Source organism: Tetrahymena thermophila, assembly GCF_000189635.1.
Source record: "Tetrahymena thermophila SB210 genomic scaffold scf_8254099, whole genome shotgun sequence".
Classification (NCBI taxonomy): Eukaryota; Ciliophora; class Oligohymenophorea; order Hymenostomatida; family Tetrahymenidae; genus Tetrahymena; species Tetrahymena thermophila.
The window spans coordinates 16,675-29,791 of NW_002476050.1; the positions used below are offsets into that span (position 1 = coordinate 16,675).

Sequence of the window (13,117 nt, forward strand, 5' to 3'; positions counted from 1 at the left end):
GTACTATTTCATAACCATAATAAGTGGAGTTTTTTTCCCCTCATAAACAAGAAAGATAAATTTTGAATTAAATAATATAGCAGTGTAATTAAATAAATTTCTACTACATCTTTAAGTGTTTATTTTAAATACAAATGCTAAAATTAAATAATGAATTTTAAATTAATTTTTATGTGATATCTCTTCGTAAAAGCAAATTTATAAATTAATACTTGATAATTAATTAATTATTATATTTTATTTTTTCTTTTTATCCGTGTATAATTAATTAAAATCTGTAAATTTCTATCCAATATTTTTGAAAAAAAAAATAAATGATATAATAGATTAAATAATATAAAGAATTAGAAGAAGTAATTATTAATTTTTTTATTAATATCCTTTAAATTTATAAATATTAATAATAAAAGTTTTTAAACTCTTCACTTTCATCTCATTAAGTTCTCCATGTTGATCTCCGGTATTTAATTGATAAATATTATTTTTATTGTTATTATTAATTTCTATATATTTAACTTTCAATTTATTTAAAAAAATTCTCATCATTATTCATTCATTCATTCATTCATTGATTTTTATTAAAACAAAAATTTTTTAGTTATTTTAACTTAATTTTTATTTCAATTTTTAATTATAGATTATTTGTTTTTTATTATTTTATATTTTTTTTTTCACTATTAATATTTACACTTGATTAAAACATTTTATTTGTTTTGGATTGTAATATTTTTAATTATAAAAATTCATTTAAAACATTAAAGCTCTTTTAATTTATTTGATTTAGTTTTATTTCGATTGCTTTTATTTCTTCTTTCTTTGTTAATTTAACTCATAATTTTATTTTCAACTTTTGCTTTAATTAATAAATGTTATTATTTCATATTTTTTCTTCATTTTTTCCTTCTAATTAACTATTAATTTTTTCTTCTACATTTAAAAAGTTCCAAATAAATTGGTCCAGAATAGAAGAATAGAATAGAAATACTCGCACATATAAATGCACTCAGAATACAACTTAAAATTAATTTTTAATATGTATATTTATATATATTTTTTGTTTTTTATTTATTTGATAATTATTAAAGAAAACCTAATTTATGAATATTTTGCATATATACCCATTTTCCTCTTTCATAAAAAAACCTAAAATTTGATAAAAATAAAACGTAAAATCGATATTTTTACTAAATTGGTCCAATGGGTGCATCAGGCTTAGGTTCTGGCTTAGAAAAGTGCATTAATCTCTCAAATTTAACACTTAATCTTATGTAAAAACAGTTTATTTTTTTGGATTGTGATATTTTTAATTATAAAAACTAATTTAAAACAATGAAAGCTCTTTTTTCTTTTTATTGTGCTTGCTTGCTTGCTTGCTTTATTTATTTATTTATTTATTCATTCTTTCTTTGTTAATTTAACTCATAATTTTATTTTCAACTTTTTCTTTTATTATTAATTAATTAATAAATGTTATTATTTCATATTTTTTCTTCATTTTTTCCTTCTAATTAACTATTAATTTTTTATTCTACATTTAAAAAGTTCCAATTAAATTGGTCCAATGGGTGCATCAGGCTTAGGTTCTGGTCTAGCAAAGTGCATTAATCTCTCAAATTTAACACTTAATCTTATGTAAAAACAGTTTATTTGTTTTGGATTGTGATATTTTTAATTATAAAAACTAATTTAAAACAATAAAAGCTCTTTTTTCTTTTTCTTTTTATTGTGCTTGCTATTTTGTATTCTTTCTTTTTTAATTTAACTCACTGATAATTTTATTTTCAACTTTTGCTTTTATTATTAATTAATTAATCTTATTATTTCATATTTTTTCTTCATTTTTTCCTTTTAATTAACTATTTTATTTTTTCTTTAATATTTAAAAAGTGAAAATTAAATTGGCGATGAAGGTGCATCAGGTTTAGGTTCTGGTTTAGCAAAGTGCATTAATCTCTCAAATTTGGCACTTTATCTTAGGTAAAAACAGTTTATTTGTTTTGGATTGTGATATTTTTAATTATAAAAACTAATTTAAAACAATAAAAGCTCTTTTTTCTTTTTATTGTGCTTGTTTTTTTTTTTTTTTATTCTTTCTTTGTTAATTTAACTCTTAATTTTATTTTCAACTTTTGCTTGCATTATTAATTAATTAATTAATCTTTTATTTCATATTTTTTCTTCATTTTTTCCTTTTAATTAACTATTTATATTTTTTCTTGAATATTTAAAAAGTGAAAATTAAATTGGCGCAATGGGTGCATCAGGCTTAGGTTCTGGTTTAGCAAAATGCATTAATCTCTCAAGTTTGGAACTTGATTTTCGGTAAAAACAGTTTATTTATTTTGGATTGTGATATTTTTAATTATAAAAACTAATTTAAAACAATAAAAGCTCTTTTTTCTTTTTATTGAGCTTGCTTGTTTTTTTTTATTCTTTATTTTTTAATTTAACTAATCATTTTATTTTCAACTTTTGTTTTTATTATTAATTAATCTTATTATTTTATTTTTTTCTTCATTTATTTTTACCTTCTAATTAACTATTTAATTACAAATTTTTTCATTAATATTTAAAAAGTTCAAGTTAAATTGATGATGAATGTGCATCAGGCTTAGGTTCTGGTTTAGCAAAGTGCATTAATCTCTCAAGTTTGACGCTTGATCTTGAGTAAAAACAGTTTATTTGTTATGGATTGTGATATTTTTAATTATAAAAACTAATTTAAAACAATAAAAGCTCTTTTTTCTTTTTATTGTGCTTGCTTGCTTTTTTTTATTCATTCTTTCTTTGTTAATTTAACTCATAATTTTATTTTCAACTTTTGTTTTTATTATTAATCAATTAATCTTATTATTTCATATTTTTTCATCATTTTTTCCTTCTAGTTAACTATTTAATGATATATTTTTTCTTCAATATTTAAAAAGAAGGAATAAAATTGGTGATGAAGGTGCATCAGACTTAGGTTCTGGTTTAGCAAAGTGCATTAATCTTTCAAATTTGACACTTAATCTTTTGTAAAAGCAGTTTATTTGTTTTGGATTGTGATATTTTTAATTATAAAAACTAATTTTAGACAATAAAAGCTCTTTTTTCTTTTTATTGTCCTTGATTGCTTTTTTTAATTCTTTCTTTTTTAATTTAACTCATAATTTTATTTTTAACTTTTGCTTTTATTATTAATTAATAAATCTTATTATTTCTTATATTTTCTTCATTTTTTCCTTCTAATTAGCTATTTAATTATATATATTTTTCTTTAATATTTAAAAAGTAGAAATTAAATTAATGATGAAGGTGCATTAGGCTTAGGTTCTGGTTTAGCAAAGTGCATTAATCTCTCAAGTTTGAAGCTTGATCTTCGGTAAAAACAGTTTATTTGTTTTGGATTGTGATATTTTAAATTATAAAAACTAATTAAAAACAATAAAGCTCTTTTTTTTTTTCTTTTTATTGTGCTTGCTTTTTTTGTTCTTTCTTTGTTAATTTACCTCATAATTTTATTTTAAACTTTTACTTTTATTATTAATTTATTAATCTTATTATTTCATTATTTTTCTTTATTTTTTCCTTCTAATTAACTATTTAATTAAATATTTTTCTTTAATATTTAAAAGTATGAATAAAATTGATGATGAAGGTGCATCAGGCTTGGGTTCTGGCTTAGCAAAATGCATTAATCTCTCAAGTTTTAGGCTTGAACTTCGGTAAAAACAGTTTATTTGTTTTGGATTGTGATATTTTTAATTATAAAAACTAATTTAAAACAATAAATGCTCATTTTTCTTTTTATTTTGCTTGCTTGCTTTTTTTTATTCATACTTTCTTTGTTAATTAAACTCATAATTTTATTTTCAACTTTTACTTGCATTATTAATTAATTAATTAATTTTATTATTTCATATTTTTTCTTCATATTTTCGTTCTAATTAACTATTGAATTTTTTATTTTTTCTTTAATATTTAAAAAGTTGGAATAAAATTGGTGATGAAGGTACATCAGACTTAGGTTCTGGTTTAGCAAAGTGCACTAATCTGTCAAATTTGGCACTTGATCTTCGGTAAAAACAGTTTATTTGTTTTGGATATGTGATATTTTTAATTATAAAAACTAATTTAAAACAATAAAAGCTCTTTTTTCTTTTTATTGTGCTTGCTTGCTTTTTTTATTCTTTCTTTTTTAATTTAACTCATAATTTTATTTTCAACTTTTGCCTGTATTATTAATTAATATTATTATTTCGTATTTTTTCTTCATTTTTTCCTTCTAATTAACTATTTAATTTTTTATTTTTTCTTCTTTATTTAAAAAGTAACAATATGATTGGTGTAATAGGTGGATCATGCTTAGGTTTTGGTTTAGCAAAATGCATTAACCTCTCAAAGTTGGCACTTGATCTTCGGTAAAAACCGTTTATTTATTTAGGATTGTGATATTTTTAACTATAAAAATGAATATTAAACAAAAAAGCTCCTTGAATTTATTTGATATCTTTTATTTGATTTATTTTTTATCTTTTTTATTCCACTAATATTATTTTATTTATTTATTTATTAATTTAAGAAATAAATTTTAATTTAAAAGTTTATTTTATTTACTATTTTTTTAAAATTTGTACAAATTTTTAATAAAAGTTCTAACTTCATGGATGAATCATAATAATTAAAAGTAATAAGGAAGTGTCTTAAATCAAAAAGATTAGTTGTCTTAAAATAATCATTCTATTGATAAACAAGTGGCAAAAAAAGGATGAATAAATATTATATAAATGTTTGAATAATTGAATATTAATTATATGTTTTATTATATAATATTTTGAAAAAGTTTTTTTAACCTACAATATAGATACATACATAAATAGATATATTTTATTATTGTTTTTATATTTATAAATATCACTCATATTTTTGTAAGTTAACAAATAGCTAATAAATAATAAAAAAACAATCAAATCATTTGAAATTTTTAGTGTTATATTATATCTTATTAAATAATAAAAATGCCAAGCTTTTATATTACAGTTTAATTTTAATCTTAAATAGTATCCATCAATCAATCAATCATATTAAGGAATCTGAGGGGTTTTAAAATTTAGGGAGAAATCAATTAATTAATTATTAGAATTCTTCCAAATATTACTAACTAACTACTCATCTCTAATTCCTACTATATATATTTTTATGTATATATTTTAAATACAAATATTAAGATTAAATAATGAATGTTAACTTAATTTTTATATGATATCCCTTCATAAAACCAAATTTATAAATTAATATTTGATAATTCATTATTTATTTATTTTATTTGTTCTTTTTATCCATCTATAATTAATTAATAAATTAAATTCCATAAATTGCTATTCAATATTTTTGAAAAAAAAAATAAATGATATAATAGATTAAAGAATATTACGAATTAGAAGAAGTAATTATTAATTTTTTTATTAATATCCTTTAAATTTAAATAAATTAATAAAAAAAGTTTTTAAGCTCTTCACTTTTATCTCATGAGGTTCTCCATATTAATCTTTAGTATATTTTATTTATAAATATTTATTTTATTATTATTAATATTTTTTATGTATTTAATTTTCAATTTATTTAAATAAATAATTTTTGTTATAGAAATTCTCATCATTATTTATTGATTTTATTAAAATAAAAATTTTTTAGCTATTTTAACTTAATTTTCAATTCAATTTTTAATTATTTATTTATTATTTGATATTTTATTTTTTTGCTATTAAAACTTCTCCTTAATAAGAGCAGTTTATTAGTTTTGGATTGTAATATTTTTAATTATTTAAGTTAATTTAAAACATTAAAGCTCTTTTAATTTATTTATTTGATTTATTTTCCTTTTTCTTTTTATTTTCATCCTTTGTTAATTTTATTAATTATAAATTAATCTTATTATTTCATATTTTTCCTTCAATTTTTCCTTCTAATTAACTAGAGTGAAATGCCTATTTAATTTAGAAAAGACTAAATGTAATATATCTTAATAACATAATTAATAAAGCTTAATTAGCTTTAAATAGCTTTATTTTTGAGTTTTTAGAAAGCTTTAAATTCACAAAATACAAAATTTGAAATAGTATTTACCGTATATTCTTATAACATATCATTTTTTTTGAAAAAAAAATCAGATTAAAAATTTTTGATTTTTGATGAAAAAAAATTCAGAAAAAATATTTAAAATTTTAATTTTATAAAATGTAAAAACTAGGTATATAAAACTCACTTTTTGTAAATTTGTACGGCAACTTACTCTATTTAATGATATATTTTTTATTCAATATTTAAAAAGTCAAAATTATATTGGTGACGAAGGTGCATCAGGCTTAGGTTCTGGTTTAGCAAAGTGCATTAATCTCTCAAATTTAAAACTTTAACTTGAGTAAAAACAGTTTATTTGTTTTGGATTGTGATATTTTTAATTATAAAAACTAATTTAAAACAATAAAGCTCTTTTTTCTTTTTCTATTTCTTTTTATTATTTTTTCTTCATTTTTTCCTTCTAATTAACTATTTAATCATATATTTTTTCTTCAATATTTAAAAAGTGGAAATTAAATTGGTGCAATTGGTGCATCAGGCTTAGGTTCTGGTTTAGTAAAGTGCATTAATCTCTCAAATTTGACACTTTATCTTAGGTACAAACAGTTTATTTGTTTTGGATTGTGATATTTTTAATTATAAAAACTAATTTAAAACAATAAAGCTCTTTTTTCTTTTTCTATTTCTTTTTATTGTGCTTGCTTTTTTTGTTCTTTCTTTGTTAATTTAACTCATCATTTTATTTTCAACTTTTACTTTTAATATTAATTAATTTTGTTATTTCATATTTTTTCTTCATTTTTTCCTTCTAATTAACTATTTAATCATACATTTTTTCTTCAATATTTAAAAAGTATCAATTAAATTGGTGACGAAGGTGCATCAGGCTTAGGTTCTGGTTTAGCAAAGTGCATTAATCTCTCAAATTTGACACTTCATCTTAGGTACAAACAGTTTATTTGTTTTGGATTGTGATATTTTTAATTATAAAAACTAATTTAAAACAATAAAGCTCTTTTTTGTTTTTCTATTTCTTTTTATTGTGCTTGCTTTTTTTTGTTCTTTCTTTGTTAATTTAACTCATCATTTTATTTTCAACTTTTACTTTTAATATTAATTAATCTTATTATTTCATATTTTTTCTTCATTTTTTCCTTCTAATTAACTATTTAATTATACATTTTTTCTTCAATATTTAAAAAGTGGAAATTAAATTGGTGACGAAGGTGCATCAGGCTTAGGTTCTGGTTTAGCAAAGTGCATTAATCTCTCAAATTTAACACTTGATCTTCGGTAAAAACAGTTTATTTGTTTTGGATTGTGATATTTTTAATTATAAAAACTAATTTAAAACAATAAAGCTCTTTATTGTTTTTCTATTTCTTTTTATTGTGCTTGCTTTTTTTTGTTCTTTCTTTGTTAATTTAACTCATCATTTTATTTTCAACTTTTACTTTTAATATTATAGCACTTTGCTATTTTAAAAAATGGCTATTGCTGCTAAACAGCACATAGCCATTAGGTTTTAAAAGTAAAAAGAAAATATCTTTTTTAATTTTTTTATATGTATTTATGAATCAAATTTAATTTGTAAAATGAGGGCACAATGGAATATTTTAAGATTTAAAAAAGGAGGGCAATTATATAAAAAATAAAATATATTTTCATGATTTTGTAATGTAATCACTTAAAACTTACTTTGGCTTAGTAATTTATTTAAGTGAAAACCAGTCTAATTAAACTGGTTTTCTACTTTAAAAATATAGCACTTTGCTATTTCTAATATCAGCTCCATCAGCTGATTTTTAAAATAGCAAAGTGCTATAATTAATTTTGTTATTTCATATTTTTTCTTCATTTTTTCCTTCTAATTAGCTATTTAATCATATATTTTTTCTTCAATATTTAAAAAGTGGAAATTAAATTGGTGACGAAGGTGCATCAGGCTTAGGTTCTAGTTTAGCAAAGTGCATTAATCTCTCAAATTTGACACTTGACCTTGAGTAAAAACAGTTTATTTGTTTTGGATTGTGATATTTTTAATTATAAAAACTAATTTAAAACAATAAAGCTCTTTTTTGTTTTTCTATTTCTTTTTATTGTGCTTGCTTTTTTTTGTTCTTTCTTTGTTAATTTAACTCATCATTTTATTTTCAACTTTTACTTTTAATATTAATTAATCTTATTATTTCATATTTTTTCTTCATTTTTTCCTTCTAATTAACTATTTAATTATACATTTTTTCTTCAATATTTAAAAAGTGGAAATTAAATTGGTGACGAAGGTGCATCAGGCTTAGGTTCTGGTTTAGCAAAGTGCATTAATCTCTCAAATTTAACACTTGATCTTCGGTAAAAACAGTTTATTTGTTTTGGATTGTGATATTTTTAATTATAAAAACTAATTTAAAACAATAAAGCTCTTTATTGTTTTTCTATTTCTTTTTATTGTGCTTGCTTTTTTTTGTTCTTTCTTTGTTAATTTAACTCATCATTTTATTTTCAACTTTTACTTTTAATATTAATTAATTTTGTTATTTCATATTTTTTCTTCATTTTTTCCTTCTAATTAGCTATTTAATCATACATTTTTTCTTCAATATTTAAAAAGTGTCAATTAAATTGGTGCAATTGGTGCATCAGGCTTAGGTTCTGGTTTAGCAAAGTGCATTAATCTCTCAAATTTGACACTTTAACTTCGGTACAAACAGTTTATTTGTTTTGGATTGCGATATTTTTAATTATAAAAACTAATTTAAAAAAATAAAGCTCATTTGAAATGATTTGATAGCTTTTATTTGATTTATTTTTTTTATCTTTTTTATTTCACTAACTTTATTTTATTTATTTATTATAAGAAATAATTTTTAATTTATAATTTTATTTAATTTAATATTTCATTAAAATTTACACAAATTTATTAAAAAAGTTATAACAAAATGAATAAATCATAGAAATTCAAAAGCAAGTGTCTTAAATCAAAAAGATTAGTTGTCTTTAAAATACATTTTTGATGATAAACAAGTGGTAAAAAAAGGATGAATAAATATTATATGAATGTTAGAATAATTGAATATTAATTATATGTTTTATTTTTTAATATTTAAAAAAATTTTTTTTTACCTAACCAATCATTTTTAATGCTTTTTCATACGAATCAATAAAAAATCACCCCCTACTTCAATTTTAAAACAAACTACTTATATAAAAAATAGTTATAAAAATATATTAATTTTATTAATTTATATATAAAATATCTTCTAAATTTGAACTACTTTCTAACTAATTTTCTAATCTTTAAAATAATTTTTTAATAATATCAATGCAAATTATATATCGAGGAATAGGGTAGTATTTGTTTATTATAATGTAAATATTACTTAAAATAAATGAAATCGAACATTTGATTCTTAATTTAGAACCATAGATATATTAATTAATTTTCACCTAATAAATACTTAGATATTTTTTTATTGTCTAAATTATGGATATTCATCCTATCAATCAAATTAATATATATTCTTAATTAAATCTAAGTTCTATTCAATTTTAATTTCAAGTGTTAAAGTTAGAAAAAAATAATCAATAATTTACAATCCATCCACTCATATAAAAATAACTAAAACCAATTAACTCCATTTTTATATCTCCAATCTTTCATTAAGGTAATAAATGCATACTAAAAGAGTATTATTATTAACAATTGGATCAAAATAAAGCCTAAAATTTTAAAAAGTAGTTTTTTGACTTCCATTAATGTGAAGAATTAGATTAATGACATTCATCTTCAAGCTAATATTTTATGCATCAGTTGTCTTTAAAAAATAATTTTACTAATTTAAAGATAGCATTTGTTTTTATTTCAGTTTTTAAATAGATTTATCAAATTTTTAGCAACCCTAATTGCTATTATTAAGTTAAATGTTTGGTTTTTTTACATCCATTTTTATTAATTGTTCTTTTGATTTTATATCAAGTAATATATTTTAAATGCTAATAAGCTTTAAAATTGTATGATCTTTAAGTTAAAAATGGTATCAGTAAAATTATAAAGACAAAGAGTAAATGATATATTTTAATAATTTAATTAATTGATTGTAATAGATTATTAAATTAAAGAGTTAAAATCAGGTATATTTTAAAAATTGACTGAAAATATTTAAATGAATGTATGCATTCATTAGTTTTGTAATAGCTCTTGCTTTTCTTTTCCATAATTAAAAGCAGGATTGAATTTTAAAAATAATCAGATTAACTGGTTATTTATTATCTTTAATAATCTAATTTTTCTTAATAATAATAGAATGTTTCACCAAAAGGTAAAACTAGAATTAAATTTTCTGGCATAAATGTAGATAATAATTACATAGGATTAAAATTTCATTGCTGATTTGTAATATTATTTTAATAATAAATACTTTATATTTTTTGTAATTTTCTCAAATAATTTCTTAATTTTAAAAGTCAAAAAAAATATTTTGATGTAAAAAAATTATTTATTATTGAAATTATAATAGATTAAATTTTAAATTAATTATAATTCATTTAAAAAATATATATATATATATAAATCAGATTTTTTAATAAATAAATAAAAAAATATATTTCATAATATGTCATTATGAAATTTTTGTATGGCATCTGGCTATAATTAAAGATATTATAAATATTCCAAAATTACAGAGCTAAAACAGAAAAATCTACTGATAAATTATTTTTATTATATTTAAGAACATTAACTACAAGGTTTTTTTCAAATATGACTAAATAAATAACTGGCCATCTCTAATTCCTACTATATTTTAAATTATATGTTTTAAATACAAATATTAAGTTTAAATAGTGAAAGTTAAATCAATTTGATGTGATATCTCATCATAGAACCAAATATATAAATTAATATTTGATAATTAATTAATTGTTATATTTATTTGTTCTTTTTATCCTTTTATAATTAATTAATTAATTAAATTTCATAAATTGCTATTCAATATTTTTGAAAAAAAAAATAAATGATATAATAGATTAAAAAGTATAATAATCTCGAAAAAGTAATTATTAATTTTTTTATTAATATCCTTTAAATTTATAAAAATTAATAAAAAAAGTTTAAAAGCTCTTCACTTTTATCTCATTAGGTTCTCCATATTGATCTGAGGTATATTTAATTAAAAGATACTATTTTTATTATTATTGATATTTTTTGTATATTTAATAATCAATTTATTTAAATAAACAATTTTTATAAACAAAATTATCATCATTATTTATTGATTTTTGTTAAAACTAAAATTTTTTAGCTATTTTAACTTAATTTTCATTTCAATTTTTAATTATTTATTATTCATTTTTTATTATTTGATATTTTTTCTTCATTTTATGCTATTAAAACTTACACTTAATAAAAGCTATTTATTTGTTTTAGATTGAAAAATTTTTAATTATAAAAGTTAATTTAAAACATTATAGTTCTTTTAATTTATTCAATTTGTTTTCTTTATTCTTTTTATTATGATTTCTTATTTTTTCATTCTTTGTTAATTTTATTAATTATTAATTAATCTTATCATCTTTTTCTTCATTTATTCCTCCAAATTAACTTGAGTGAAATACCTATTTAATTTATATCATAATAAAATTATTAATAAAGCTAATTTTTAGAAATCATAACATATCTTTTTTTTTGAAAAAATAAATTTTGAAAACCTATGATGGAAAAAAATTCATAAAAAATATTTAAAATTTTAATTTTATAAAATATAAAAACTGGTATATAAAACTCCCTTTTTGTAAATTTGTATGGTAACTTACTCTATTTAATGATATATTTTTTCTTCAATATTTAAAAAGTAAAAATTAAATTGGTGATATGGGTGCATCAGGCTTAGGTTCTGGTTTAGCAAATTGCATTAATCTCTCAAATTTGACACTTTACCTTGAGTAAAAACAGTTTATTTGTTTTGGATTGTGATATTTTTAATTATAAAAACTAATTAAAAACAATAAAGCTCTTTTTTCTTTTTCTTTTTCTTTTTATTGTGCTTGCTTTTTTTTGTTCTTTCTTTGTTAATTAAGCTCATCATTTTATTTTCTACTTTTGCTTTTATTATTAATTAATCTTATTATTTTATATTTTTTCCTCATTTTTTCCTTCTAATTAGCTATTTAATCATACATTTTTTCTTCAATATTTAAAAAGTGTCAATTAAATTGGTGCAATTGGTGCATCAGGCTTAGGTTCTGGTTTAGCAAAGTGCATTAATCTCTCAAATTTGACACTTTAACTTCGGTACAAACAGTTTATTTGTTTTGGATTGTGATATTTTTAATTATAAAAACTAATTTAAAACAATAAAGCTCTTTTTTGTTTTTCTATTTCTTTTTATTGTGCTTGCTTTTTTTTGTTCTTTCTTTGTTAATTTAACTCATCATTTTATTTTCAACTTTTACTTTTAATATTAATTAATTTTGTTATTTCATATTCTTTCTTCATTTTTTCCTTCTAATTAACTATTTAATCATATATTTTTTCTTCAATATTTAAAAAGTGGAAATTAAATTGGTGACGAAGGTGCATCAGGCTTAGGTTCTGGTTTAGCAAAGTGCATTAATCTCTCAAATTTGACACTTGATCTTAGGTACAAACAGTTTATTTGTTTTGGATTGTGATATTTTTAATTATAAAAACTAATTTAAAACAATAAAGCTCTTTTTTGTTTTTCTATTTCTTTTTATTGTGCTTGCTTTTTTTTGTTCTTTCTTTGTTAATTTAACTCATCATTTTATTTTCAACTTTTACTTTTAATATTAATTAATCTTATTATTTCATATTTTTTCTTCATTTTTTCCTTCTAATTAGCTATTTAATCATACATTTTTTCTTCAATATTTAAAAAGTGTCAATTAAATTGGTGCAATTGGTGCATCAGGCTTAGGTTCTGGTTTAGCAAAGTGCATTAATCTCTCAAATTTGACACTTTAACTTCGGTACAAACAGTTTATTTGTTTTGGATTGCGATATTTTTAATTATAAAAACTAATTAAAAAAATAAAG

The 13,117-nt window shown here is 19.2% G+C and overlaps 2 protein-coding genes across 2 annotated transcripts; both read left to right on the top strand. All coding sequences in view use genetic code 6, as the record gives it.

Moving 5' to 3' along the window:
- Positions 1-1,197: 1,197 nt before the first annotated feature.
- On the top strand, positions 1,198-8,851 carry TTHERM_001384021 (kinase domain protein; the record flags this gene model as incomplete). Its single annotated transcript, XM_012800542.1, has 18 exons — positions 1,198-1,268; positions 1,543-1,632; positions 1,888-1,977; positions 2,233-2,322; positions 2,578-2,667; positions 2,928-3,017; positions 3,275-3,364; positions 3,618-3,707; positions 3,972-4,061; positions 4,314-4,403; positions 6,314-6,403; positions 6,570-6,659; positions 6,918-7,007; positions 7,267-7,356; positions 7,977-8,066; positions 8,326-8,415; positions 8,675-8,764; positions 8,833-8,851. 18 exons carry the CDS (start codon positions 1,198-1,200, stop codon positions 8,849-8,851), a joined length of 1,530 nt encoding a protein of 509 aa, XP_012655996.1.
- A 3,081-nt stretch (positions 8,852-11,932) lies between these two features.
- TTHERM_001384022 (hypothetical protein) lies at positions 11,933-12,701 on the top strand (the record flags this gene model as incomplete). Its single annotated transcript, XM_012800543.1, has 3 exons — positions 11,933-12,003; positions 12,263-12,352; positions 12,612-12,701. Coding segments are annotated over 3 exons (251 nt in total), but the record flags the coding sequence as incomplete, so codon positions are not given.
- Positions 12,702-13,117: the final 416 nt, after the last annotated feature.